The sequence below is a fragment of the Centroberyx affinis genome, unplaced genomic scaffold (assembly GCF_046629955.1).
Source record: "Centroberyx affinis isolate AG114_WGS23_722 - 3 ecotype Tasmania unplaced genomic scaffold, CSIRO-AGI_Caff_v1 ptg003853l_1, whole genome shotgun sequence".
NCBI classification, from domain to species: domain Eukaryota; kingdom Metazoa; phylum Chordata; class Actinopteri; order Beryciformes; family Berycidae; genus Centroberyx; species Centroberyx affinis.
Window position 1 is genome coordinate 1282 of NW_027281700.1, and position 27931 is coordinate 29212.

The 27931-nt window shown below is 42.1% G+C and overlaps 4 protein-coding genes across 6 annotated transcripts; 3 read left to right on the forward strand and 1 right to left on the reverse strand.

The window, feature by feature from the left end:
• Positions 1-262: 262 nt before the first annotated feature.
• Positions 263-9275, forward strand: prkacbb (protein kinase, cAMP-dependent, catalytic, beta b). 2 transcript variants are annotated; one of them, XM_071541335.1, is made up of 11 exons: positions 263-569; positions 3345-3353; positions 4046-4107; positions 4198-4326; positions 4682-4780; positions 4867-4949; positions 5139-5265; positions 5360-5455; positions 5926-6048; positions 6297-6461; positions 7726-9275. In XM_071541335.1, the coding sequence occupies exons 1-11, from the start codon at positions 524-526 to the stop codon at positions 7849-7851; spliced, it is 1065 nt and encodes a 354-aa protein (XP_071397436.1). In that variant the 5' UTR covers positions 263-523; the 3' UTR covers positions 7852-9275. The 2 variants fall into 2 exon arrangements, with proteins under 2 accessions (XP_071397436.1, XP_071397437.1); XM_071541336.1 differs by lacking the exon at positions 3345-3353.
• Positions 9276-9783: 508 nt separating this feature from the next.
• exosc4 (exosome component 4) lies at positions 9784-11779 on the forward strand. Its single transcript, XM_071541334.1, has 3 exons — positions 9784-9956; positions 10866-11072; positions 11238-11779. The coding sequence occupies exons 1-3, from the start codon at positions 9786-9788 to the stop codon at positions 11595-11597; spliced, it is 738 nt and encodes a 245-aa protein (XP_071397435.1). The 5' UTR covers positions 9784-9785; the 3' UTR covers positions 11598-11779.
• Positions 11780-12038: 259 nt separating this feature from the next.
• gpaa1 (glycosylphosphatidylinositol anchor attachment 1) lies at positions 12039-19369 on the forward strand. Its single transcript, XM_071541330.1, has 13 exons — positions 12039-12131; positions 12509-12620; positions 12787-12966; positions 13051-13162; positions 13554-13701; positions 13868-13969; positions 15325-15521; positions 15680-15876; positions 16138-16291; positions 16529-16600; positions 16767-16960; positions 17381-17551; positions 18214-19369. The coding sequence occupies exons 2-13, from the start codon at positions 12547-12549 to the stop codon at positions 18455-18457; spliced, it is 1845 nt and encodes a 614-aa protein (XP_071397431.1). The 5' UTR covers positions 12039-12131; positions 12509-12546; the 3' UTR covers positions 18458-19369.
• A 242-nt stretch (positions 19370-19611) lies between these two features.
• Positions 19612-27412, reverse strand: sharpin (SHANK-associated RH domain interacting protein). 2 transcript variants are annotated; one of them, XM_071541332.1, is made up of 9 exons: positions 26963-27412; positions 23289-23463; positions 22381-22473; positions 22138-22279; positions 21589-21679; positions 21195-21480; positions 20987-21087; positions 20783-20893; positions 19612-20680 (listed from the first exon to the last, which is right to left on the reverse strand). In XM_071541332.1, exons 1-9 carry the CDS (start codon positions 27215-27217, stop codon positions 20630-20632), a joined length of 1305 nt encoding a protein of 434 aa, XP_071397433.1. In that variant the 5' UTR covers positions 27218-27412; the 3' UTR covers positions 19612-20629. The 2 variants fall into 2 exon arrangements, with proteins under 2 accessions (XP_071397433.1, XP_071397432.1); XM_071541331.1 differs by having other exon boundaries at positions 20987-21096.
• Between the last annotated feature and the right edge of the window lie 519 nt (positions 27413-27931).

Consider the following 27931-nt stretch of genomic DNA (forward strand, 5'->3'; position numbering starts at 1 on the left):
TTTCAATATATAAATTCTATTAAATTTGCAATAGCGCTCAATAACAGTGGGATTAGTCACTAGTTACAAATCAAACAAAAAAGTATTAGTGCCTACCTATATTTAGCTACTACTAAAGTCAGGCGAATGAATGCTCAAATGTCATTCCATATCAGTGAATGCAATCGTGATGCACAAAAAACGCGGAAGCGAGTCAAGTTTGGTATCTTGACACAGACATCTCTGGCCAATCCAGAGCAACCGTGAATGCTGCTAAGGGGGAGAAGCACAGAAGTGACCGCTAGCTTCATGTCAACGATACAGGCATTACTGAATTAGTCAGAACGGGCATCTTTGAGGGAGAGAAGGGGGCTGCTGGAAGGGATTTGGAATTAATCTCTGTACATGTGAATCGATCTATATATTTTTTATCGATTGAGGTTACCCAATTTAAGGACGAAAAGCTCGGGAATACCAACATCAGCTGTAGTAGCTAGCTACCGCCATCTCTCGCAGTCTGAGCGATCGCCGTGTCTTCCATACCATGGGAAACGCTGCCACCGCCAAGAAGGGCAACGAGCTAGAGAGCGGTGAGTTGGGGCAGTTGCTTGGGATAATGATGTTTTATGGTATGATTCGGTGTTGTCGCTTATCAAGCGTCCACAAAGTAGCTAGCTAGCCCGCTAACACTGAAACTGGCAAAGCACTATGCTATCTGGCAGCCTCAGTAAAGCAGGGGAGGGCCAACATCCCCCGCACATTCATCCCACCAGCGTTGTAAACATTCGCCCTTTTAGCTGCTGTGCGATAAAATACCATGCTACGAAGTGGCCGTGATTTCTCATCTGCAGATAAAATTAGTTGAAGGCCTAGCTAGCAGTAGCAAGAGACCCCTTTGGTTGTTGTCATTGGAATCCCTTGGCTGTAAGTTAAGGGGGCATTGCCCGTGGGAACCCTGACAGCTAGGAGAGCTGCAAAGCAAAGTGTATCGATACATTCCATATTGGTAAATTTACACATTGAAAGCCCTTTTAAGCAGGAAATGCCGACTGGATCGCAAGTAGAATCAAGTTTGTTGACCAGATAGCAGGCTAATGCTAGCTGTAGGGGGGATTAGCCCTCAGAAGGCCCTGTCATTCCATCGCCCCTTGATGGTAGCTTTCCTGGCCTGTACACACACAGTTAGCCGTGGCGTGTAGTCGCTCCCTATGGAAATCCCTGGCTAATGGCTAAAATTTCCAGGCTAGCATCAGCGAGCCTCCATGCGAGGGTCGCTTGAGGAAAATGCAGCCAACGCTCTGGTGTCATCCTCAAATACATGAAAAACAATCAGGATGTGAACTATGGTTGCAGCCTCTTATGTTGTATGCATAACTAGTTATATCAGCTGCAAACTTTGCAATGATGGTGGTGATCTTAAATATGTAGCAATAAACCACTAACCCATGAGGAGTTGTTATAAATAACTATTCATTTTTCCTTGAAGACTGCGTGGGTCTGTTTCTGCCTCAGCCTTCACCACCACATTTTATTCTCGGCTGCATAAACAAAGCTTTCCCTCCGTGCAGCACAGTGACCAAATATGGTGAAGAAATGACAAATGCCCTCTTTCCATTCATAAAACTGGGCCCTACTACAAGTCTTCCCAACATACACACAGACACAGTCACACACACACTGGAATTATCTCACTCGTTTTTTTTATTTAGAGCTCTTTTTAATCTTGCTGTGGTAACGGTCCACCTAGGCCCACTTCTCACACACAGTTTGTCATTGACTGGAGCAGCTTGTCATCAGACCTTCGTCAGAGGATAAGGGGTATTACAAGCTTTGAAAGGTTTGACGTAACTAGGCCTAGGCCAGGGTTAATTTGCGATTGTATACTTTGATGTATGCAGCTGATAATCAGTGAGCATCCAGTGTTATAAATCAGAAATGTTTCCCTATGCCTAATTGAGGTGTTAACATTAAGGCAGTATTTGCTTTTTGTTGTATCTGCTAAATTAACTGCATCAGGTCCTAGGTAGGCAAAAATAATGGCTTACAGTTAGTCAAGTTGTTTGTATTTTCAATTTGCAACAGAAACAGCTGACATGCACCTGCATTTACACTCTTAAAAAAATGCAGAAAACTATCTGCGGTCAGTTACGCACTCGGGTTGTTTAAACTGGTGTCACTTTATGATGCTGTGAATATGTTCTGCTGAGATTTATTGGGTTATTGAGAGAGACCAGGCACAGTGAGCATTGCCAGGCAGAGACACTCAGGGAAACAGAGATGACCAGATCAGCAGTGGCTCCCATATTCCCAAGCATTTCTTCTGAGTGTAGTTATGATCCCTGGATTCCCAGGCTGTGGCTGACTGTTAAACCTGTTTAAGCTGACACTGTGCCCTGAGCTGCAGATTTGGAGTCTGGAGTATAGCTGCTCTCACAAGACGACCTGGTTACCTATATATGGTACCTGTGTGCACTGTATGTGTCTCCTGTATGTGTCTCCGATCAGCTGTCCTAACCACCTTGCCAATATCCATTATGGAAAAGCCACTACAGCCACACTTGGCTAGGGAGATAAACAGTTGTTGTCATCACACCTACTTAATTTCATTCTGCCTATGAATTTTGTTTTGCACTGAAACGTAACAGGACAAATTAACATAATTCTACTGTGTTTTGCTTGTCTGGATTCTGGTGTTGCTGTCAGGAAGGCCTGGCTAATTGTGCTGGCATCAGACGTTTCATTTGTCCTTTCAGGTACAGTGTTTTGGAAAACCTTGTGCGCACAGGAGGACTTCTTATTTTTCAACTGCTAAGATTCTCTGATTGGATAGGGAATATCTAATCACTATTAAAGTCATTTTGATTGGTGCCCTGTAATGCATCATGATTTCAAAACTACTTCAGGGAAAGCAGTTTAAAGACTGAATATCAAGGTAAAACAAAAAGCCCTTTGGGATGAGTTTCAGGAACGTTTTTGGGCAGACAAGGCTTCCACTTTACTTCTTACAGTAGGGTTTGAATGTTTTTTCTTCCCTCAAGTATTCAGTGCTTTTTATCCTCTCAATCTGAACTGATATGCACGACTGAATTTCTGCCACATGGCATTTTGACATACCTGTTTTGTGAATCTCTGACACTTCGACAGTAGACAGTCAGTCTAGATTTAAATTCCTCTTACCGCAGAATGTCAACTCTGTTTTCGTTCCTTCCTTCTTGTTGCTTTATTCGCTACATATGCTTCATGTGTGTTGATCTGATATACTTGTTGTTAAGTACATAAAATCTATCTATCTTTCTCTCTGTCTTTTTTCCGTATCATCCCATCCATGTGGGTGATTGTTCCTGCAAATCGTTGGTGATCAATAGAGACTTTTGGTATGCTCATTCTTCCAAAAGATGACCAAAATGGCAGAACAGCATTGGTCTCATTGTGATAACTTGCTAGAGATGAGATGCTTGCTTTCTTGTGTGCTTTGATAATAAGTCAATGTTTTTGTCATCCACATTCTGTCATTCTGGATATCTGCTGTCTGCTGTGTTCCCCATGTAATGTTGGTTTGTCCTTGCTTATCATTTTAATGCCGTGTGAGTTTCATAGCCTTCCCTAAAACAGAATTATAGTATAGAAAGTGATGCACAAGAGCTCAGTGCTCAGAGAGATCTCTCCTGTGATTTCTGAGAGATTTTTTTCCTTCCCCTCTGAATTACTAAATAACAAGAAAAGAAACATATACTGAGTCTCTTTGCATCATTTCTTACTAATCTGCCTGTCTTGGATGTTGTTGTTTTGTGTCCGTGTTTTGTCTTATCTTTAGAAAGAAAAGATGTGATATTTTTAATATCCCATTTAATATTCTATGCAGATGTGAGTTTGACTTTGCCCGTGTTCTCCTCTGTTGATTTACAATTTAATTTCCATGCAGTTTCTCCCTTTCCCTTTCTAGTACGATAGCATTGGTCTTTTTTGCCAGTTCCATTCAAAACCCAAATATATTTCTTAAGCCAATATTCCAGTTTGTGTGATAAGTAATGTATGCTAACTCTATCTTGTCTGTCCTCCCTTTTAGTGAAAGAGTTTCTAGCCAAAGCCAAAGAAGACTTCTTACGGAAATGGGAATGTCCACCACAGGTGAGAGTGATGAAAAGCCTTGCAGTTGCAGTTAATGTCTGAGGTAGCTGCGTCTACAAAGTAGGCTAACATACTCTGTTATTTCCACAGAGCACAACGTGCCTAGATGACTTTGACAGATTAAAGACCCTGGGCACCGGCTCATTTGGAAGAGTCATGCTGGTGAAACATAAAGGAACAGAGCAATATTTTGCCATGAAAATACTGGACAAGCAAAAGGTCAGTGGCAGTGTGCTCCCTGCTTAGCAGCTTATCTTTGGCTTCATGGGATATTTTCAAGTAATCAATAATGGGAGTGCGCCTTGAAATTTTTGGGTTTCGTGCTAGTGTGCGGTGACACTACAAGTTGAGTGCCGCTGAGGTATTTATGTCATTGTGATCTGATTTTGTTTTTTCTACAGCCAAGAACCACCTGCTAGGCTCCTCCCAAAATTGACATTATTGCTTGTTTTCTTCTTTTCATAAATGAAATGGGATGCAGCTAAAAAAACAACAAACTAACAACATTCTCGATGGTGGTCTGTTGCTGGTATAAGTGACATTTGCCTGCTTTTTATGACTTTTTATCTATTAGGTGGTGAAACTCAAGCAAATAGAACACACATTAAATGAGAAGAGAATATTACAGGCTGTGAGCTTCCCCTTTCTCGTCAAACTTGAGTATTCGTTCAAGGTACAGTGTCAATTTCTTCATTTAAGTATTGAATTTGTTTTATTCAATTGTCAGCTAGGTATTAAGTGTCATTTTACTTTTCTCAGGACAACTCCAATTTGTACATGGTGATGGAGTATGTTCCAGGAGGAGAGATGTTCTCACATCTAAGACGAATTGGAAGGTTCAGGTGAGTAATATTCTCTACCATCAACTTGTCGCACAGTAAATACATGGTGTCATCCCAAGGAATGCGCCCTTGATTTAATCTATTGTTTGCTGCTGTTTTGTTCTGTGCTCATATCTTGACTGATTAGCTGTTTAAGATTGCTTGTGTTTTTGGCAACTGTGAACACCATTGTCTCCCTCTCCTCTGCAGTGAACCACACGCACGATTTTATGCCGCCCAGATAGTGCTGACATTTGAGTACCTCCATTCACTAGATCTCATATACAGAGATCTGAAACCTGAGAACCTTCTCATCGACCATCACGGCTACATTCAGGTGTGCTATGACTTGATGGATGAATACATAATGCTACTGTGTCATGGTTGTCAACACTTTGCCTATGTACAGTATGTATGCTCCTGACCCCTAGGTGACAGACTTTGGATTTGCCAAGCGGGTAAAAGGCAGGACCTGGACGTTGTGTGGGACACCGGAGTACCTGGCACCAGAAATCATTCTCAGCAAAGTATGGAGGTCCTATAATGTTGAGCTCAGTCACACGTGTCTGAACAGAGAGATGGAACAGATTATCAGATGTCATCAGTGCAGGAACTGCATAGTTTCCTATGTCTGTACTGAAAGGAACAGTCCACCCTAAAACACTTGTAACACTTAAAAAAACAGCTAGTGGCGATGTATCTTGCATTTCTGGGCCCACTTTGTTGTTTGGTGGTGTATTTTTCTTATTCCCCTGGATAACTGGCCAAATGTACACAATGTGACGCCATGTTGAGGTATTCCAGCGCAGCTACAATGGAGTTTGACAGCAAAAAATGTTGAGCTAACTAAAACATCAACGGTAAACATCAGGTTTCTTCAGTGTAGGTCGGAAATTAGTTACTTTTTGTTTAATTTTAAGTCAAATCTTGGTTTAATTGTGTTTGCTTATTATGAGTAGTAGAAGTATTTTATATCTGTCCTCTTTATTCTTTTTAGGGCTATAACAAAGCTGTGGACTGGTGGGCCCTTGGAGTCCTCATCTATGAGATGGCAGCTGGCTATCCTCCATTCTTTGCAGATCAACCCATTCAGATCTATGAGAAGATTGTGTCTGGAAAGGTGAGCGTGTGTGTAGTCAATGTGTGAAGTGTTTGTATTTATACATTTCTGCACTAACGTCTGATTGAAAACGGGCATAAAAAAATTTTCTTTACATGAAAATGCACTTTCTATCTGTAGTTGTCTTATATTTTAGGAAAACGTTAAGTATATGTCTTGGTGTGCATGTACAAAGTTCTCATATGTTCACAGGTGGGAAGAAATCAAATTACAAATTTTAAAATGAAGCCAAACTTTGATCCTTGCAGGTGCGATTCCCGTCCCACTTCAGCTCCGACCTGAAGGATCTGTTGAGGAACCTGCTGCAGGTCGACCTCACCAAGCGCTACGGCAACCTGAAGAACGGCGTCAACGACATCAAGGGCCACAAGTGGTTTGCCACAACGGACTGGATCGCAATCTACGAGAGGAAGGCAAGACACTATACACATTTCGTAGTGACACCTAACAGTATTACCCCTGTAAAACCCAAGCTAATTATTTATTGATTTGATGATATTGATTTTTTTTTTGCTAGTGGTAAAATTCCTGGCTATGATGCTGCAACAGTAGTTTTTTTTTTTTCTAGAAAGTAATCTGAAGATGGTTTATCAGTCTTGTTTTGTGCTTGTGCGTGATTAACATTATTTGCAGGTGCATGTAACATGTAGCATGTAACACGGGGCTTGTATGTTTTTGTTTGTGTGTTACTAGTGATGCACAACTGACCAATCAGAGCTGTTCACTTGGAAATCGTCCAGCCCTGGTGCTGCCTCTGAGGCATCTGTGGCACATCCCATGTACTAGGGATGAGAATGATAATGCATTTTTTTCGATTAATCGAAATGGATATTTAGCCCGGGCTTTAATCTCATTGATCTGTTGATCTGCCTAGGTTATTGTACAGTCATCATCTGTATTTATTAACTTCAGTCTGCCCTTTTCTTGTAAAATGTGTCCCTCATCCTGACCTCTCTTGCTACAATTTGGTACAGGGCTAATTAGTAAATTCATATTTCAGCACCATTTATTTTCATACCCCATTTACTGTCGCCCCAGTGTTTTAGAATAATTATTGCTTTCAGAATAAATGCTTCCATTAGAAAAATACAGTGGGATTCTGTGATATAGAAGTTACATAAAAAGCAGAATTGTCAGCTAGAGGTGACGCATAAATGAGGCGGCCTGTTTATTTTTATTTTTTTTTATTATTATTATTATTAATTTATTTTGCTTGTTGAATGCTGCTTTGTGGCGTTATAGTGTTATACTGCAGGTTTATTGCAGTAGGCTATTATCTAGGCCCAGTTTGGCCCCCTGCATGTTTTCTTAACAATTGATTAACGAAATAGATGCTCTAAAAACTAAATATCCTTTTTGATTAAATGATCAGGTTAATTGAATTGGAATCTTGGAAGCTAAATCTACAATAATAATAATATTAATAATAATAATGATAATGCCTGTCCCTACATGGAATTACATTTTTGGGGATAACCATGGCACATCTGGAGCCTGTCTCTGTGTGGCTCTGTGCACATGCTTCTCTTTATTTATAAAACATGCTAACTGCTGTCCTCCCATATAAACTAAAAGAACATTTTAAGTGGACTGGCAGCTTTGAAGAAATAAATACACAAAAGGCTTATATTTGTGTCATGTGAGGCATACCTCTTAAAATGTGTTTTTCTCTTGCAGGTGGAAGCCCCATTCATACCAAAGTGCAGAGGCCCAGGGGACACCAGCAACTTTGATGACTACGAGGAGGAGGACATCCGTGTTTCCTTAACGGAAAAATGCGCAAAGGAGTTTGCAGAGTTTTAGGACGTGAGAACGTGGATATATCAGGGCTAAAACACATGAAATAAGGGGATCTTTGCACTCTTCTAAAGACTTGGGATGGAGCAGAGACCATCATTTTTCAAATCTACTACATAGTCCCTTCATTCCACAAGGCTGAATGAGGTCGCCATGATCCTTGGGTGCCGATAACCTCTCACTGTCACATACACCTGCGTATTAAAGCAGACACATCACCTTTTTCTTTTTTTTTTTTACCTACCCACTTTTCTTTTGTTTGTTTTTTTTTTTTTTTTTTTACTTTGAAGCAGTTCTAGTCTTGGATGTTGTGCTCCCCTTTTAAAATGTGATATTTTTCAATTTATGAGGAAAAACTGAGACAATGGCCAATATTAGTCCACACATTGTAACTGATTTGTCTGTGGCAGTATGACACACAGTTGTGTGGGTTGTAGGGTATTGCCTCTAGTTGTCAACGGTGTATATTTATGGTCTGTTACAGGTCCACATTACATTGGCTATTGTAAAGTTTTGGCCAGCTTTCAGAAGTAGTATTTGTCCTATGTGCATATCTGTCAATTTTGTAAGACATTTGAACACGTTGAGTGTTTAAAGCATGACCAAATAGAAAACATTGGATGACACAAGAAGAGAGGCTCTTTCCTTTCTTTGCTTTTGCCTTAGAGAGCCAAGTCCTCAAACCCCACAGAACATCCATTCACTGTCTTCTTGGTATTCTGACCCAGTCACAGCAAGCCATCGCAGAAAATGACAAACCTTGTTACAATAGTAAAATGCAAATCTAGTTGTTTGTTTTTGATCCATTTGGATCTGTTAGTTACATGTAAAATTTGTCATTTGGTATCACTATATTTTGTTGCTGTGTCTAACATTATATTCACATTGTCCCTAGATTCCAGGTCTGCTGATAAGGATCCTTTGATAAGAGTTTATGGAGCAATGTGACTCCAGTAAATGAAAAAGAGTGAAATAAAATCCTTTTCAGGATTTTTATAGAGTGTAATGTAAAGTTGATCAGTTCAATGTGAATAGTGTTGTGGCTTTGTGCCTCAGCATTGTTAGTGAAATCTTAAAGAAGTACACAATTTATAATAATGTATTAATGCAAAGATGTTTTGAAGTATTCTGAAACAGGAACACAAAACTGCAAATTTTCCCATAATTTCCCTGTTGCCGTCCCTAAACCATTTTTATTTCATTCTTATCAAAGAATGTAGATTTGCAACTTATAGGTATGCATATTTGAAAAGCTTGATTTCAAGGTACAGTTTTCCTCACAATACACTGGCTAAAAACAAGACTGCTCCTTTGTATCACATGTAACCCAGTTATTGTTCAGCTCATTACATTATACGTATATGCATTGTTTCATATATGTTTTTATTTATACACATTAGAGATGCTAATAAATTTTATTTTTAAAAGTGTCGAAGTTGTGTACCTTTCCTTGAATTGTGACATTGACTTGTATGCCATTCAACACACTGGTGCACTTGAGTTTATTTGTTTTAATGAACATGGCACACTGACATAACAATTGAACAGTATTACCGGCGAAGTCATTGAAGTAAAATGAACCATTTAGTCTAGAGTAGTGGATGAATATCATGAAGACACACTGTGATTCCTATTATTTTAGGTGGCATGTCAATATCAAATGCTTATACATTAATACTGGGTAAGACTATACTCCAAGGACTGCAGATAGTCTTGAATATGTCATTATATGTGATGCAGACCATACCTATATGTTGTGTCAGGTGCAGCTATGACCAACAGTCGTTCTCACTTGTGACAGATAAACCACCTTTGGCCTGTTTGGACCTTTAGCTTTGCCGTAGCCATTTCAGCGAACGGGCGTATGGGTAATGTAGTCCCTCCTTGACAGCAACAGACACGTGTGGTGTTCCTCAGTTCATTCGAAGTTTTGCGCAAACATGGCGGGCCTCGAGCTACTGTCCGACCAGGGATACCGACTGGATGGGAGAAAAGCCACCGAACTGCGGAAAGTACAAGCCCGTATGGGTGTGTTTGCCCAAGCGGACGGCTCCGCGTACATAGAGCAGGGCAACACCAAAGCCCTGGCTGTTGTTTATGGTCCTCATGAAGTAAGTTGTAGCCTTGGCGTTTAGCTAGCTAGACCAGAAAATGATAGCTAACGGTTAGAAGCCTCGCAGGGCAAAATTATAGTCGGGAGAAAGATGCATACGCGAGTGAGCGTAGCAAAATAAATGGTAAAGCATTTGGAGAATTATAATCCCAATAAACGATGAATGTAATGTAGCATTTGGGTGGGGATTGAACTAATGTCACATAAACTGGCTAGTTTGAGTCTGCATCATCTTGACGTAGACAAAAGTATATGTGTGTGTGTGTGTGTGTGTGTGTGTGTGTGTGTGTGGGGGGGGGGGGGGGGGGGGGGGGGGGGGGGGGGTCAACAATAGCAGTTTTACTATCTCTGCAACACTGAATTTAGAGGAACAAGCAATCAAAATGAAATTGCATTCAAATTAAGAATTGTTCCTGTTCTGCAGGGCAGTCAGTCTCGTCAATATTTGTGAACATAAACCATGTTCCCCCTAAAGCTGTCAATCAGAGAACTAGACTAATATTAGAGCCTTTTATGTCCTCAACATGTAAAAGTCGGAGCTGCTCTATAGGGCATTAATTGAATGAGATGATAAAGATGACTAGAACATTATTTAGGAAATCATTCAGGTCAGTGTTGCACCATCTGACAGTAAAGGAGGATGATCTTGCAACCAAAGTTTCATTCATAACAAAATAGTGAAGTGGTCTCAGTGTTAAGATTCATGCTTTTGTTGGTCTTTTTTTTTTATTGTTGGGTATATTCAAAGCTGATTCTTACATTTACTACCTTTGGAGCAAAGATCCATATTTTAGGTATCAACGACAGCATAGGTTTTGAGTCTTTATATAGGAACAACACACATGAACGCTTAAATTGAGGAGTATTCCCCTTATGTACACTTCTCTTTTCTTGTCCCCCCCCCTAGATACGAGGTTCACGTAGTCGGACTCTTCATGATCGAGCCATCATCAACTGCCAGTACAGCATGGCCACGTTCAGCACGGCGGAGAGGAAGAGGCGACCCCACGGGGACCGCAAGTCCACCGAGATGAGCCTGCACCTCAAGCAGACGTTTGAAGCCGCTGTGATGACCCAGCTCTACCCCCGCTCTCAAATTGACATCTACGTCAAGGTTAGTGACAGATTGTGTTGAACACTGGGAGATAGATTTGACTGGCTGCAAGTGTATTTGTTTGGTTAGTGTTCAGTGTTGTGTATTTTGCACAACAGCACCATCTTGGGAAAATATTGATTTTGAGAAATAACTAACATGCATGCAAACTTTCCCTCAAAACAGATTTTGCAGTCAGATGGTGGGAACTACAGTGTGTGTGTCAATGCTGCCACGCTGGCAGTGATCGACGCCGGCATCCCTATGCGGGATTACGTGTGCGCCTGCAGCGTGGGGTTTGTGGATGAGACGCCCCTGGCAGACTTATGCTATGCAGAGGAGAGTGGAGGAGGAAGCTCGCTGGCCTTGGCCCTGCTGCCCCGCGGAGGGCAGATCGCCTTGCTGCAGATGGATGCCAGACTGCATCAGGATCACCTAGAGACTCTGATTGAGGCAGCCATGACTGCTTGTAAAGGTGTGAGCAAAGTGCTGGATGAGGTGGTGCGGCAACACCTCCAAGAAGTGTCGGTGCTCACTGGAGAGTGATGTGGCATGGAGGGGGAACATCTGGACTTGTTTTTTTGGGCGCATCCTAGAAAGTGTTATTGGACTTTGAATGGTGAAGAATGGTGGGAGGATTCCGGGATAAATGTTTTTTTTCTGTGTTCATGATAATTCCACTTTTGTATATGCATTGTGAAGTTTACAATAAAAATGCGAAACCTGGATTTGTTTTGTTGCTTGTTCATGTTGTGAATTGCCTGCATATTTATGTCTTCTAGGAAGGTAATGAACACAAAATCCTGAATGGTTTAATATACTAGTTTTAACACGGCTAGGTAATAACAAGGCCATATCAATTATGTTACAATAATAATATTGGAGCATTGGAGTTTATACCGCAAACAAAAATCACAGCTGCGAATCAATTTGTGCTGGACAGGAAGTCAGTCCGCCGCATTAGTGTCCCGACAGGAACAAGGAAATGGGGAAACAAGAAATTCAGCAGCGGCTGGAAAAGCGTAAAAGCCAATGCCCCACCTCTCTGTGTGGCTACGACCCACTGTGTACCAGAAAGAGGTATGTCTTAATTTACATTTGGTCAAATATTGAATTGTTCCCTGCGATGTTTGCTCAAAATAGTCTGCTTGTTTCCAAAACAGCCCGCAATTTTAAACGTTTTACCACTTAGCGAAGATAGCTAGCTAGCCGCAAGCTAACCACATCTGTCAATCGATGCAGTGACAATGGTTGGCAGAAAACTGAAGTGCCAGCCCGGTTCGGCACTGTATAGAAACACATATGATGAACGAAATAATAATATTACCCTGTCAGATAAAATTGCACAAATAGTATCCAGCACTATAGCTCGATATGCGTGAGTAATGAGTAATAATCAATTCATAATCATGTATTTTAAGTGTGTCATCGATATTATTGTGTGTGCTGCTTCCCAGGGTCCAGTGCTTAGCCAGGCCTGAGGATACAGGACATTATGGGACTGCTGTCTGATCCAAACAGAAGGCGTGCTTTGATCAGCATGCTGACCCGCCTCAATGCCCCAATCTGGTGAGAGACTTAAGTCACTGATAGGTGATGTGTGAGTCTCAAATGCATCACAGACCCATTATGTACTCTTGTGCTTTACCATACAGCAATACCCTTAATGCACAAAAATGCACCATTGCTGTATCTTTATGTGTTTTTTCCCTTCCTCCCTCTCTCTCCTGTTCAGCGTGGTCTGTTACATGGCGGGTGTGGCGTGGTTTATGGGCTTAGCGTTTGAGCCGTTCACCCTGCGTACCTACATGTCAGAGAACGCCATGGGCTCCACCATGGTGGAGGAGCGCTTCCCAGCAGGGGAGAGGGCTCTGGCCACAGGCAGGGAGTTTGCAGCTCATAAGAACAAAGCAGGGTAAGCTACATAGACCTACAAAGAGGGAACACTCTCTCTCGCGCTGTGCCTCTGTTCTGATCTAACCAGATGTTTTGTCTGCAGCGGGATGCCAGTGGATTGGCTGGTGAAGACCATGCAGTCTCGAGGGCTGGAGGTGTTCACCCAGAGCTTCTCTCGCACACTTCCCTTCCCTGATGAAAACAAAGAGAGATATGTGAGTTTGTCATGAGAGATGCATGGATTTAGTGACGTATTAAGTTTTATGGCATAATATACTCACAATCAGTGATACTTTTGATGTGATATGGTCTTTACTGTATTCAAGGATCATCACATTGTATTTTGCAGTTGTGTGTCACGTAAACATATTCCTAAACATAAACATATTCCTAAATAAATATGGTTATCTTATTAATAAAGTTAATTGGCTTCTACCATCTTAGAATTCACCTTTTGTAAAACGTAAGTCTTTCATAACTATCTAACTAAAGAATTTAGCAGAAATGTAATTTTGCATGGTTTACATAGTAGTTTTTGTATGTTCCCCCGACTTGGGCTCCCCTATATAGATATATATATCTTCCTCTGTCCCCTCTCCTCTCCAGATGGTGAAAGGCACCAATGTATACGGGATCCTGCGGGCCCCTAGAGCCCCGCGGACTGAAGCCCTGGTGCTGAGTGCCCCCTGCAGCCCAGGGAACAGCAACAACCAGGCTGTGGGGCTGCTGCTTGGTTTGGCACAGTACTTCAGGAGTGAGTACATCATGCACAGTGCCTTCTCCCTCTGCTACAATGTACCTGCATATTTAAACATTAGATTACAACAGGTAGCTTGCATGCCTCCAACACATATTGACACCCTCAATAAGAAGATAGCAACGGCATTTCTTGCTTTAATGACTGTTGTGCTCCTCTGTAGGTCAGGTTTACTGGGCCAAGGACATCATCTTCCTGGTGAATGAGCATGATCTGATTGGTATGCAGGCCTGGCTGGAGGGCTACCACCACACCAACACTACAGGTGATTACATGCATTTACTCTGCTACAAAACAGTGCAACAACTAGCCCTGAATTGGCTGAATTCTTCCTATACTCAAAACATTAGTAGTCAGCACCACCCAACTTTCCCTGCTTATGCAGTTCTACTATTCAGGGAAAAGTATAAGATATTAAAAATACCCAATTGACAATTATAGCTTCTTATAATAATAATAAATGTATTTATATAGCACTTTTCAAAACAGAAGTTATAAAGTGCTTTACACAATAAAATAATAATAAAACAACACAATAAAACAGTAGTAAAACAGTTACAATTCAACAGAGAAAACAAGGATAAAATGACAAGTGATAACTTGAAAATGTGTAGAGCAAAAAGTTTACAGAAAAGCCAATCTAAAAAAGTGGGTCTTTAAGAGTGTTTTAAAAGTCGATACACACTTAGCTAATCTGAGCTCTTCGGGAAGCGCATTTAGTTTTGGGACCCTGACAGGAAATGCTCGATCCGCTCTTGAAATTAACTTGGATCTAGGAACAACTAGGAGAGACTTTCCCGCAGACCTCAGGTTACAAACAGGCTCATAAGGAATTAAAAGATCTAAATTGTAGTTTGGGGCTTGTCCCAGTCGTGCTTTAAAAGTGATAAGTAAAATTTTAAAATCAATTCTAAAATTTATAGGCAGCCAGTGCAAGGATGCTAGGACCGGGGTGTGATACGCTCCAGTTTCTTTAGACACATTAGCATTTTGGCAGCAGCGTTATGGACTAGCTGAAGGCGTGAGATTTGCTTCTTATTTGCTTCTTGAGCTGTTTATGTTTATTATTTTGCGAGCTTGGAATTGAATGATTCTATCTGGATGGAGTGCAGTTCTGAGATATTGAGCATCACATATTTGACATACCAGCTGGCCAAACTGTTATGTACTTAATATATTTTTAAACATTTAACTTAAAACTTTTCTTTAAAAGATATCACACACGCATAAAGTAACACCCAAAGATTATGAACATGTAGGCAATTAAAACATTATTTTTTTTTCATATTTTATTTTGAGCATTTTCCAATATACAAACACACAGAAAAAAATAGCAAAAACAAAACACATAAACACCCCCCACCACTCCCACCTCCCCACCCCAACACAAACACACCAACACCAACAAAGAGTCAGATTACAAATCAAGTGCATAACATTGATGTTAATTGTCCATGCATGCTAGATTAGGTAATTCAATTTTGATTAAAAAAAAGTCAGATAGAACCTTCCAATTCCAAGCTTTCTGGGTTCCGGATTCCATCTGTTTCCGATTTCCGGAACAGACGGGGGGAGAAAAAACCCCTCTTCAACCGACTCTCTCTGTGACCGTTCATCTAGGTATGGACTGGTCTCCGCTGCAGGGGCGTGGCGGCTCCATCCAGGCAGCCTTGTCCCTGGAGCTCAGCGATGACGTCATCACCAGTTTGGACCTGGTCTTGGAAGGGCTCAACGGCCAGCTACCCAACCTGGATCTGGCCAACCTCTTCTATGCCTTCTGCCAGAAGATAGGGGTACTTTGCACCATCCAGGGCAAGGTAACACCTCAAGATGCTGTCACATTTTCTCTAGAAAATGTAGATGTTGTAATTGACTGTTTCTGTCATGTGTTTGGTGAGCAGAATGGTGGATTACCTGAAGTTGTCTTGGTGTAGGATAGCAAATATTTAGCACTTCCCTATGGATCTTAATATAGCTGCAGAGGAACGACTGGGACAGCGCATCAGGCTACAGCCATGCAGTCCAGACCATGATGCTGATGGTGCTGAAGCAGGCCAGTGGGCGGGCTTGGGGCGACCATGGCCTGTTCCTGCGCTACCACATTGAAGCCGCCTCCATCAAGGGCATCAACAGCTTCCGCCAGTACAAGACTGACGCCACCACCATCGGCAGGTCAGTGCAAATGCATTCACATGGACAGTTTAAGTGTTAGTTATCCAATCCAGCTGTGTATTGTTTATCATATTCATTTTCATTTGTTTGTTTTTAGGTGAGATATTTTTTATAACTCTCTTGTTTTTGAGATCTCAGTTTTTCTCTATTTTTGCCATGTTTTTGTATATCTGACTAAATGCTGTGACTTTGCACACAGCATCTTTTACCCATTACTTTCAGTCGACATAATCACACTCCTTTTGTGTTTCCACTTGCCAGGCTCCTGGAGGGAATGTATCGTAAGCTGAATAACCTCCTGGAGCGCCTGCACCAGTCCTACTTCTTCTACCTTATGCCGTCACTCGCTCGCTTCGTCTCCATTGGCTATTACATGCCAGCCTTCGGCCTGCTCGCCATCATACTGCTGCTTCGTGTATCCTCTCACTGCTATTTTACATTCATTTTAATTAGATCTAAAAATGTGGTGGATAAAAGCAAATAGATGATACTGACACTGTTACACAGTAGTTGCACACTGACAAGCATGTATGTATTAAGACTTGCTTTGATGATTTTAAATTGATTTGCTTTTAAGTTTTGGCTCATTATGTACCCATCAGTAGCACTGATAAGTACTTGATTGTCAATTTTGCCCTTGACCATGATACAGGCCTTAGACTTGTGGGTTCAACTAGTAGCTCCACCGCCCAGAACGGAGGATGGTGTCGCCGACATCGAACAGGTTAGTCAGACTCACCTGCCTGCCCCTCTCTGCAGGATAATACAGGATAATAAACAGGATAATAAACCATCTTAGAGAGACATCTAATATGCTGTTAATGAGTCAATGGTAATCTTCAAAGTCAACAATAATTTATTCTCTCCTCTGCTCTCCTCTGTCTCTGCAGTCCAGTCCAGGCGTGCTGTCAGTGTTGACTCCACTGGTGATCAGCCACCTGACAGGAGTAGCTCTGTACATCCTGCCAATCCGCTTCCAGGAGATGGCTGTGGAACACTTCCCGGTGTCGGAGACCGAGGCTGTGGTCCTGACGGCTATTGCCGTCTACACGGCAGGCCTGGCTTTGCCTCACAACACACACAGGTAGCTATTGACACTTGCGGATCTTTGATGTTATCCATTTTTCACCCAAGGAACTACATTTAATTGACAAGACAGATATTGCATTGCAAAGGCAAGCTACAATATAGGCCTATATATTTCTCTTCAGGCCTGACCAAAGTTGGCCACAACCTCTGAAATAGAGGTTAATGGTTGTTGTCGATTATAAATACATCCTTTCCTGCATATTGTGGAAACATTTTGTTCAGTATTCAGTTTTTGAAGTACTGCTGTTATTTGACTAGCTGATGCTAACTAAATCCTACCATACCGCACCATGGTTAGCCCAGGCCAAGCCACACTCAACAGAGATAGTAGAAGAGTATATCAACTACAGTGCACTCTAACCTGGCACAGCGTCATCACTTTCATTGAATCTGTTTGTCACGCTGCTCCCTGCAGGCTGGTGTCAGGTGAGGGGACGGAGGAGGGCTGGAGGGTGCTGAAGCTGGTGGCTGTGCTCTACCTGGCTGTGCTGCTGGGCTGCACCGCCCTCATCAACTTCTCCCTGGGCTTCATCCTGGCTCTCACCCTGGTGCCTTTGGCTGCCTTCATCACACCCCACGTACCTAAGTAAGAGACTCACACACAACCCTTGTCCATGTTGGTTGTGTCTCGCATGCACTTAGTGACATAGATCCCTGATACACCTTGCTAGTTAGTTGTTTGAGAGCAAAGTAAATGCTGTATATTAGGGATGGGAAATATGTATCAAAATTCATTATATCGCAATACAAAAATGTGACAATATGTATCGTGGGGTAGAAAAATGAATCGCAATATTAGCTACAATTTACTCTATTGTAGTAATCACAAGTGAGACGGCTTACCCATCACATGCACAGTCATACATTATTGTCATTGAACTTTTATTTGTTACATCGTATTGTAGTTGTATCGAATCGTGAACCCCATAGCGCGTATCGAATCGTATCGTGCGATAAGCATATTGTCCCATCCCTAACATACGTTATAATTCAAGTTATATATCTTGTGAAGTCTCTTCAACATGAAATAATTTACACCAAATAATTCATCCATCCACTCTTTAGATGGCATGTAATCAACTTAAAGTAGTGATTCTATAATACTAATAATGATAATAACTTACAAACTATACAAACTTAATTTGTATGGCACTTTTCATAAGTACATTGAAATAAAGCACTTCCCAGCAGACGCTGTATGCTCAGTTCTATGAAAGTAAACCCTCTCTCTCCTCCTTCTCCCCTCAGGATTCTGTCAGCCTTCATCATGGTCATCCTCAGCCCGGGCTGCACGCTGCTCTTTGCCGTCTTCTTGTTCCAGGAGCTGAAGGAAATGCCCGTCAACTTGCAGGAAGGTTGGATGCTCTTCCTGTCGGTCATCTCGCAGGGCATCCTGGACCACTCGCTGTACGGCTCTCTGGTCTACCCCCTGGTGGCCTTGCTGGTCTATCCCTGCTGGCTGCTTTTCTGGAACATCCTCTTCTGGAAGTAGATGTCACTCGCACAGGACCCACACAGGCCTTTTATAGGGGGAAAACCCCTCTGTCTGTAATATACTGAGCTGTTCTCAGGTCTGTCTTCTCCGGAGGAATGTGAAGCGAAGAATGACATGAATGGCGTATATCCACTGGAGTGATTGGGACAGAAAGGAAATGGCTACAGTTGACTAGGAAAGAATGCACTGACTCCTTTATGTTTTTTTGTACATGCTATTGGTTTCATGGTATTTACTTACTCTTAAGATGTGGAATGGATTTCTAGAAATTTCTGAATGAAAATATTTAAATAATTCAAAATTTTTGAAAAACTGTTCACCCCTTTTATTTAAACAAGGGCAGTGGATAGTTACATCAGATCCAGTGTATTTGTAGTAAAAGTCATTTATTAAATTTCTAGAATTTTGTTTCCACTTCGGCAGAATGGACTGATTTGTATTCCACACCTCACTTAAAAAATAAATGCATTTTGAAATTATTTTGTCGCATAAAAAGAGAGAGGGGGTGGGTCCTTTCCCAAGTAACTGTAAATGTGGTTTGGTTTGCTTGCAGATGGGATTAGGTTTAATGATTTTCTTTGAATTGTTAGACCTGCTTTGTGGTACCTGAGGAAAAATACTGCACTGTTTTTTTTTTATGTTGGAATGGTTTGATCAGGTCAGCTGGGAGTCTATGGGTGAAAATTAGGCAGTACTATCCTAATTTGGGGGAAGAAAAAAAAAAAGGAACAAAATGGGAAGAAGAGTTGAAATGGAAGAAGCCAAGCGGATGGCTGTCTGCCTCCTTTGAAATCTGTTCTGCTGAACAAATCACTACTTCTCATATTTTTATACTTGTTTGTTTTGATAACTTTGTTTGAACCATATGTACTACTAATTTATGAATGCCAAATAAAAGACTGAAATCTTGATTCATATGATTTGAACATGACACCATTCACATTACCTCACTTAATTCCACATTCATGGCTCAAAACATAAAACCTTGAAAATCAGGAACGAATATAACCAGAAAAAAAAATGTATACATTTACTCACTTCTGGAACTTTGTATTAGGCATTCCATGCGCAGGATTTTTTCCCTACACATTGAATTGATCATTGAATTTTTATTTTTAAGTCATGGACAATGAAAAAACTTCAATGTACGAAAAACTTCAGATGGTTCTTAAAAGACACAAGGCTGCCTGTCCTCTCAAAAGTTAGAAGAAAAAATTTAAGCCACATGAAATTACTGTACCTGCATTTACACAACATAAAACTGAAATGGAACTATGGCAATATTTACAAAGAAATGAACTTGTCATAAAATGGTCCCACTACAGGTGTATTTTCCATTCGAGTATAAACGATCAAGACTTTAGATTTGCGTCATGTTATGTTTATGTTTATTCAACTAACACCGTTTTACAGCATTATGAACTGTTAAAACAAATCATTCCATCACTGTCACAGCTCAGAATAAATCGAGTAAAATGAGATCAAGAGTTAAACGAACATCAATTACTCAATGCATCTTGTTAAAAATAATACACTTAATACAATGTTATAAAAAATAAAAGCCTTTACAACCCTGTAGACTCGGCATACTTTCTCTCTCCAACGATGGAGTTTTTTGTTTGGTTCAAAATTATTTTGGCACCATCCAATGATACACTTAACAGAGCCAGGTATTGTATGATGCTTTGACTTTTCCTCTCACTTCACAGTTGGCAGAAATTTAAGGTATGACATTCTCTTATCTTCGCTTGTGATCGAGCAGGAGGAACTTACGTCATCGCCCCTCCCTCTAAAATAAATATTGGACTGGTCTGCATCGTTTGCACCACACATCCACCCCTTAAAATAAATAAAGAAGTCTGCCCAGATCCAAAGGTATTTAACGATCATATGATCATGTCCGTATAGACAGTTGAAGCGGACGCTCTCTGTCTGTAGTTCCTCATCTGAGCCTCGACCAACAGAGCTCTGTGTCATGCTACAGTGCTTTTACCGCTCCAGTCTTCACCAGCCAGCCAGCCAGCCAGCGGTCACGACCCTCAGTGCACTTGACAGTCTTGACGTGAGTATGTTGTCAGTAAATAACAGAATTAGCCATCTCTCTGTGTGTGTGTGTGAGTGTGTGAGTGAGTGAAAGAGGGATGGCGACCAGACCGCGTTGCTGGGCAGTCAGCTGCTGCTCAAACCAGGCTCTCCCCGATCCTCCCTCCTTCCTTTCTCCTTCGTGAGAGAACGAGAGAAGAGGGGAACGGGTGATGTAACCGACAGCAAGTGTTAAAATGAACAGGACTGTAGTGGGTGTTGCTTGACAGCATGCGGTACCTGCTGGATGCGGCTGTGCTTGTGTGTGTCGGGTCTGGCCGTAGCGCAGATCTCGCAGCCGGGGCGGGAGGGCTTGTTGATGAAAGTGCATGAGGGACAAGCCCACTCCGTCTGCAGAGAGGATTGTAGGTTGAGACAGAGTAAGTTTGCAATCATTATGTGTCTACTGTCTTACAAACAGCCTGCACAGGACTGGGAACGTACCTGTGATTTACTGGCTTTGCTGGGTTTATCGTTCAGCTGCAAAGACTCCAGGTTGAGGGCGTCTTTGATTTCACCCCCACTGGGTCTATCACCTCCTGCAGCTGTGCTCCCTACAGTTGATCAGGAAGAAATGAGAGTACAACGTAAGCCTTTTCCAGGTTTAAAGCAGCGCACAACAGGGAGGGTTATATGTGTGTGTGAGCCTCACCCTGGTTGCTGTGGGTGAGCCTGGAGGGCAGCGTGCTGTAGCCCCTCCAGTCCTGGGAGGCGGGGCCGTTGCTTGGGGGAGGGGGCGGGGCGAGGAGGGCGCTCTCCTGGTCCTGCTGGAACAGCTGGCGGGTAACGCGGGCTTGGCGGGCGGAGACCAGGTAGAGGTACGCCGTATCCCCGTCCTTCTGGACCCCGTAGGAGGCCAGCGACCGCGGCTCGGTGCACAGGCACTGGCCGATCACCCAGCGCTGCACGCGAGGATGGAAGCCGTACTCCAGAAACACCTGGAGAAGAAGTGCGGGGGGGGGGGGGGGGGGGGGATCAGAGGAGCTGCGAAACCTCATGCTGTGTTTGTCCATTATTAGTCGTTTCACAGATTCTGTTTTTCTAACCTGTTGCTTGAGTGCAGCCACGGTCATGTGGGGAAAGACTTTCACTGTGACACAGCAGGATGAAGAAACGTCCTCCACTGCCACAGATAAACTGCAAGACAGACATGACACTCTATAACCTGCATACCATAACCTGGAAGAACTATCAGTGAGTATAGAGACTAGGGCTGGGCGATATGGTTTAAATCAATATCAATATATATCACGATAGGGCTCACGTATGCAAAATCACATGTTGAATAATCAAACTAATATTCATCCCATTGAACTGAATGGTAATTTTAGGTGTAATTTCAAATAAAACTGAAATTTTTATATAATATTCCTTAAAATGTTTCACACCTCATTTTGCCAGAATTTTTAAATAAAATGTGCTTATTATCATCTAATTTAGACAGCAGAATTGTGTGTCACGATATCCCAAAATCACAATATCATCACAATATACTGTAATTCCACTGAAAGACGACAAATTATAATATTGAATTATTGCCCAGCCCTAATACGGACCTTGAATGAATGCTTAGCACACCGTTGCTGATTTCTCACCTGATCTCTCCGTCTGCGTAGCTCTTTTCAGAGAGCTGAATTGTCAGCGCTGCTTTTTGCCGAGCCAGAGAGGAAGCGTGCTGTGAGGCAGCCTGAGTGTCACCTGCTTCAATCGCCCTGGCAAGCTCCAAGCATAGCTCCTCTAAAAACAAAGAGATGACAAATACTGACATTTTTAGAGCATGTTCTCAATAGAGAGAGAGGGGGGGGAAAAAAAGTAAAAGTTAAAAGTGAGATACCCACCAGTGAGCGGTAAAGAGGCTGAGCTCCACTGTTCTATAGCTGCTGCCGTGTGGAGCCGTCTGTCATCCGATTCATGTGTGGAAATATTTGCAACTGTCAAGAAAAAAAGAAAGGGAGAAAACTTTCTGTTAGACAAAAGTGGTTTAAAAAAAATGACCATTGCACAAATATTTCAAACTTCTCTTCTCTTGGTTTTATATAGGACACAAACACACACTCTAGCATTTCTTTGTTTCCATACTTCCATTTCATTTACAGACAACATTACATTTCCACAAAGTAACTCTTGCATATACCCCATTGCAAGTGTTCACAATTTTAACAAGAATCCATCTTGTTAATAGTCAAAATGGCATTTGGTTCAAAAGGAAGGGTTTTAAATCTAGTTCTTCATTTAGTCCATTAGGTGATACTTTGTGGAGCCTCCAACGGGTTTCTCAAAAGGTTTCTGGTCTCTGTATTTTAGATTCGAGGACAACATTTGTCCTTCAAATTTTTACCCCTCTTGCGGACCAAAAGTGATGGCTCTTCAAACATTTCACCAAATTTTTCCTCTGAGGCCAGAATATGCACATTGCTTTTTTTATCTGGCCTGATAAAAGGTGAAAATCTAGATGTGATAGTTTCTCCTAGATTTCTCAGCTGGCTCCAGTAAAGCTTGTCTTTCTCTCCTCTAAGGTTTTTGAGTAGACATTATCAATGTTATGCATATAAACATTTAAGTTTGATATCTATGTGTGATCATCATCCAGTTTTTGAATAGCCTAATCATTCATTTGTAACTTAATCTCCAATGCAAGGAGACGCCACTGATTGGGTACGAGTGCATTTCTCTTGAACAGAAAAACGGTATTTCCCAGAGAAAGTAGGTTGGGGGGTGAAGACGCAAAGAGAGATTACTCTCTGACCTCTGTGTGCCTCTCTTAGTGATGACATCACCACTGTGGCCCATTCTTCGGCTTCACGGTCACAGCGGAAGTTGAAGCGGATGCAGTCGTGGGGCGGAGCGGCTAGACGCATCTCATGACAGCGAGGGGACTTGACCTCATACTGCACCGAGCGCAGGTCAAACTCTGCAATGAACTGAGGGAAAAGAAAAAAAAGACAATGCAGTTGTTAGAGTTCAATAATTTACTTAAAATAAATCTCAATATATGCAGCTTAGAAAGGCCTATTATTTGAGATTCTGCAAGGCCAACACTGATACGTTACTTCCATTTCTTGTTCCATAAAAATAAGCATGTAACAAGTCATCTGAAACCCAGCAAAGGGAAAAACATCATAATCTAAATTCATAACCTGTAATGTTATAGAACCATATCCCCAATAGGTGCCATTGTCTTTTGTTTGGAGAGAAGCCAAACTCCATCCAAGACACTGGCAAATTAATGTAGCCTTGAGTATTCGCAAATATGCATACTTGGTAGAGCATCACTCAGGACCTCTTCTGAATCATTAAAATCCACTGGTAAATTTGGCATGAAAAGACATAGAAGAGAAAAACCCCTTCAGTCTGCAAGAGCAGGGGGAGAAGATGACTAATGGGCAGATGGCAAGATTTTGGCATGGACATGACTAGGAGTAGGAGAGCATATTATTAGAAGCCAGTATAACAGTAGTGGAGGGGAAGAAGCTTCAGGTTGGCCCCTGCACCTGGAAGAAGGTAATAACTTTGTACAACAAGGAAAGAAGAGGTGCTTAATAGAGGGAGTGCAGGGATCAGTACTTCTTGAAGAGTCAGTCAAGTCAGTCGGGTGTTTAGTGATACGTAGCAACCCACAGCTCACAGGAACTGTGCAGGCAGATATTAGCATTGAAACAGGCTCCAGGGAACAGAGAGGTCAGCCAGTCACAGAAGGAAAAGATCCGTGGGCAGAAAGGAAGGACAACATTGTACAAGGATCCTATTAATATATCAAAATACTCTTTGCCAAGGAGAACAGTGCCAATCTGCAAGCAACAAAGTAGGAACTAGAAAAGCGCCTAGAGTATACACACAGATATCCCACCAATTAAGAGCCAGAACATCAAATTAGAATATCAAATGGAAAGAGGCGCAAAATGCAGTAAAGATTATGGCGGAGTCAACAAATTAGTCAATTTCAGCAATTTTGGCAGCACATGGAAATAGGTGCATAATCTCTCCACTAGCGTTCACTATGACAATGGAGGTGATCATTAGGGAATCAAAGTCAGTTGTGGGTGGGGAGAGGCGACACACCAGTGTCATGATATGACAACTATGATGATGCACAAAAGGTTTAATGACCTAAAATGAGCTAGGCTGAAAGTAAAACCATGCAAATCAAGAATCATCTCTATTGTCAAGGGGAATCTGTCAGACTAAAGATTCTACAAGGATGAAAAGGCAAATCCAAACCTGTCAAATTTCAGGAAGATGGTATAATGTGAACTTTTGTAAACAAAGAGCAGATTCAGAAGTTAAGACAGGATGTGATTAGAGGTTTAAAGTGCATAGTTATGTCAATCTTATCAAGTAAGCTCAGGGTGTGCGTGGGAAAGGGGTCCTTGAGTTACCTCCATCTTCTACATCTTGCCAGAGGAAATCAAATATGCAAAAGAAAAATCTGAGTTGACATTAACAGTGTAAAGACACAACAGTATGAAGTAAAGCACCTACTTCAGCAACTGGGTAGAAATGAACCTCCTAAAGAAGCAATTCAGCAAGCACAATATGTGCTTAGACACAGAAGAATTGTAGGGCAAGTGGATTAAGGTTGTAGAGGCTTTGGTTCTGGTACAAGAAAATCTGCATGGAACAAAGCAACACCAAAAGAAAAGAGGGAGCTGGTAGTGAAGCAAATACAATGCCAGGAGGAAGCAGCAGGGTGTGTTACACTAGTTTCTCAAGCTAAGCAGGGAGAATGGATGAGCTTGGGAAAGGGTAGAGAGAATATGGGGGCATATGGGATCATTTTAATTATCAGAACAACCTATGATTTACCTCTACCAGTGGCGATGTGAAGATCCCATGTGTCCTTTATCTCAGAAATTGCAACACTTACTGTAGGTCTACATATCCTGTCAAGACGCAAAGCTAGTCTTGTCCCAAGACAACAAGTAGAGAGCGCTTTGTGCATTAAACCAGCTTTGTAGGTGAAGTTGAACAAGGCCTGTAATTACAGCCTGCCAGAGATAGTCAGTACCAGACTAACACCACGCTGAGTATTCAGGTTCAGTCATATACTGCAGCAGAAGTTAGATGCTGTGGATTTGTAACTACATCCACTAATACTTCACCTTGGGAGTTAGATATTTGTGGTGAGAGATTATGAGAGGCCACAAGGTCAGCTTCTGAATCATTAAAAAAAAAAGAAAAAGAAAAAGCATCCAGTGTCTCCTGCTGAAAGACACCAGCTAGAGTCCAAAGCATGAAAACCTGTCCCACGACTAAGACAAGAGTTATATTTCATATGATGGCACAGCTTAAGGAAGCAGAAGTGGGCAGTCATACATCAGTGTCAGCTCTTAGTAGTTCTGTTACATAATTAAGCTCATTGTTCTTTGATAGAAATATGTCTCTGAACCACTGAGCGGGTAATTTAAAGCCAGAGGGATTAGCGGTTCCTTTAGTCTATGATTGTCAGTGCAATGTAGTTCCTGAACTGCTTGGTGGGCTGCTTCAAGACAACAAAGTCACTTGATAATCCCAGTGACACACCTGCTCACACCCACCTCCCTACATTATAACATCCAAGCTAGGACTCTACAGAGGTGCTGCTCACCCAAACAGCACAACGGAGTGGAAGGAAGTGACGGCTGTGAATAGAGCAGCTGCGAAGTAGGGAAAGACCATGATTTGGAAAGACAGATAACAGTATGGCAGCAGTACTGTATCAAAGGCTGGCTCAGCATGTTTGTTACAGCCACAAAAGCCATGAAAAGACACAGAGGAAGAAGAATACCCCTGGAGTCTGTGATGACTTGCAGGCTGATAGCAAGGCAGACTTTGACATGGACATGAGTGACACTATGAGAGAGCATTATCATTAGAAACTGGTAAAACAGTAGTGGTGGGGGGAACAAGCTACACGTTTTCTTTTGTGGCTGCCATAAAGTCCAACCATAAAAGTACACTCCAACTTCCTTCTGTGCTCACTACCGCCCCACATTGCCGTTATCAGATCCACCATATGAGGCTGAGGGGAAGCCCTTCAGCCGCTGGGACAGTTTCACCTGTTGACCCCGGTGACTCGTCAGTGCGCCGGAAGATGGATTCAGAGATGACGAGGGAATGAGCTAAAAGATGCTTGGTGGATAATGTGTATGCCGAATTTACTGGTGGACCCTAACGCTTCGGAAAAGGTCTTGAGTGATGTTCTTCTACGAGGTTTCGTACCTGTGCCGATAGCGACAACGTCTTTCTGCACGGAGTTTGGCGTGATTTTCTCCCCAAACCAAACAGAACTGCACGTATCGGGGCTAAATGAGCCATACAATTGCGTGTAGGCCCATGTTTATCTGTAATGCGTATCAGTCGGTGGTTCGGTCGTTCATTATACAAATATCGAAGTACGTAACGATATAGCAAAGTAACTGACAGGTGTAACGACTATCTCACCACACTGCGGCTTCCGCTTGTATCTCGCAGCGCCAGGCGAAACTCTCCCGCCCGGCTGGGATCCATGCTGAGCTGTAAACGGAGAGCCTCGTTGCCCGCCCCGGGGAGGCAAAGGGGCCGAATCCCCGAGTGGCACACCGAAACCCGGACTGACATCAAAACGGTGTTGCAGCAAGCCAGCGTAGGCCCGCCATACACGGCTTGGGACGAAGCAGGCACTGGGGCTGGAGCCCAGCCACCCGAGCTCAGTGCCATCTCGGTGACAGTTTAGGAGCCGATGGAGGATAACCGGAGCCCCGCGGTGGATAAATGCAGGTCGTTGGCTTGTGTCTTGCTTATAAGATCCACCACAGCGTGAAGGGACTGCGTTTCATCGCGGGCAGGTTATGGTTTTCTCCTCGCCAAAGAAATTCCATAGCTACCCGATAACACAGAGCGAAAGAAAAACAAAACAGGAAGTAGTCAGGACAGGTACGTCTTTTATTTATCTCCGAGTAGAAACTTGGCTGTGGAACATCAGACCCTAGACCTCACAACATCACGACAAATGGATAATACAGAGAAAATGATACAGAAAATAATGACAATTCTAAAAAAAAAAAAGTGAAATGAAATACAAAGTACAAACGCCGTAGATATGAAATGTCATAATAACATAGCCTAACTGTATTTACTGGGTTCTTATCTGATCAATTAAGCAAACATGAGCACGCTATCAGTGATACTAGAATAGCCTACTTAAAATTATAGGCTATGTACAGTAGCTTCTATACTGTATATTATGTGCATGTATGTGTTAATTATATATGTGTAAAGTTTTAATAAATGTTTAGGTTTGCACTGCATCTTTGCTGTCAACTTCATTTGTGTGTCTCCCTAAAATATGGTTACTTATCCAAATTATCTGACATAGCCATGATGTAAGCTAGGCCTATATGTTGTGTGTGTAAATTGGTGGAGATTGAGTCA

Excerpts from the sequence above, each read along its gene's own strand:
- prkacbb (XM_071541335.1), top strand. The coding sequence starts at position 524 with ATGGGAAACGCTGCCACCGCCAAGAAGGGCAACGAGCTAGAGAGCG. Across the intron at positions 6,049-6,296 it reads AGAAGATTGTGTCTGGAAAG|GTGCGATTCCCGTCCCACTT; the intron begins GTGAGCGTGTGT and ends TGATCCTTGCAG. Across the intron at positions 6,462-7,725 it reads TCGCAATCTACGAGAGGAAG|GTGGAAGCCCCATTCATACC; the intron begins GCAAGACACTAT and ends TTTCTCTTGCAG.
- exosc4 (XM_071541334.1), top strand. The coding sequence starts at position 9,786 with ATGGCGGGCCTCGAGCTACTGTCCGACCAGGGATACCGACTGGATGGG. Across the intron at positions 9,957-10,865 it reads TTGTTTATGGTCCTCATGAA|ATACGAGGTTCACGTAGTCG; the intron begins GTAAGTTGTAGC and ends CCCCCCCCCTAG. Across the intron at positions 11,073-11,237 it reads AAATTGACATCTACGTCAAG|ATTTTGCAGTCAGATGGTGG; the intron begins GTTAGTGACAGA and ends CCCTCAAAACAG.
- gpaa1 (XM_071541330.1), top strand. The coding sequence starts at position 12,547 with ATGGGACTGCTGTCTGATCCAAACAGAAGGCGTGCTTTGATCAGCATG. Across the intron at positions 13,702-13,867 it reads TTTGGCACAGTACTTCAGGA|GTCAGGTTTACTGGGCCAAG; the intron begins GTGAGTACATCA and ends GCTCCTCTGTAG. Across the intron at positions 16,292-16,528 it reads CCATCATACTGCTGCTTCGT|GCCTTAGACTTGTGGGTTCA; the intron begins GTATCCTCTCAC and ends ACCATGATACAG.
- sharpin (XM_071541331.1), bottom strand. The coding sequence starts at position 27,217 with ATGGCACTGAGCTCGGGTGGCTGGGCTCCAGCCCCAGTGCCTGCTTCG. Across the intron at positions 21,097-21,194 it reads GCTCACCCACAGCAACCAGG|GGAGCACAGCTGCAGGAGGT; the intron begins GTGAGGCTCACA and ends GATCAACTGTAG. Across the intron at positions 20,681-20,782 it reads AGCACAGCCGCATCCAGCAG|GAGAAAGGAAGGAGGGAGGA; the intron begins GTACCGCATGCT and ends TCTCTCACGAAG.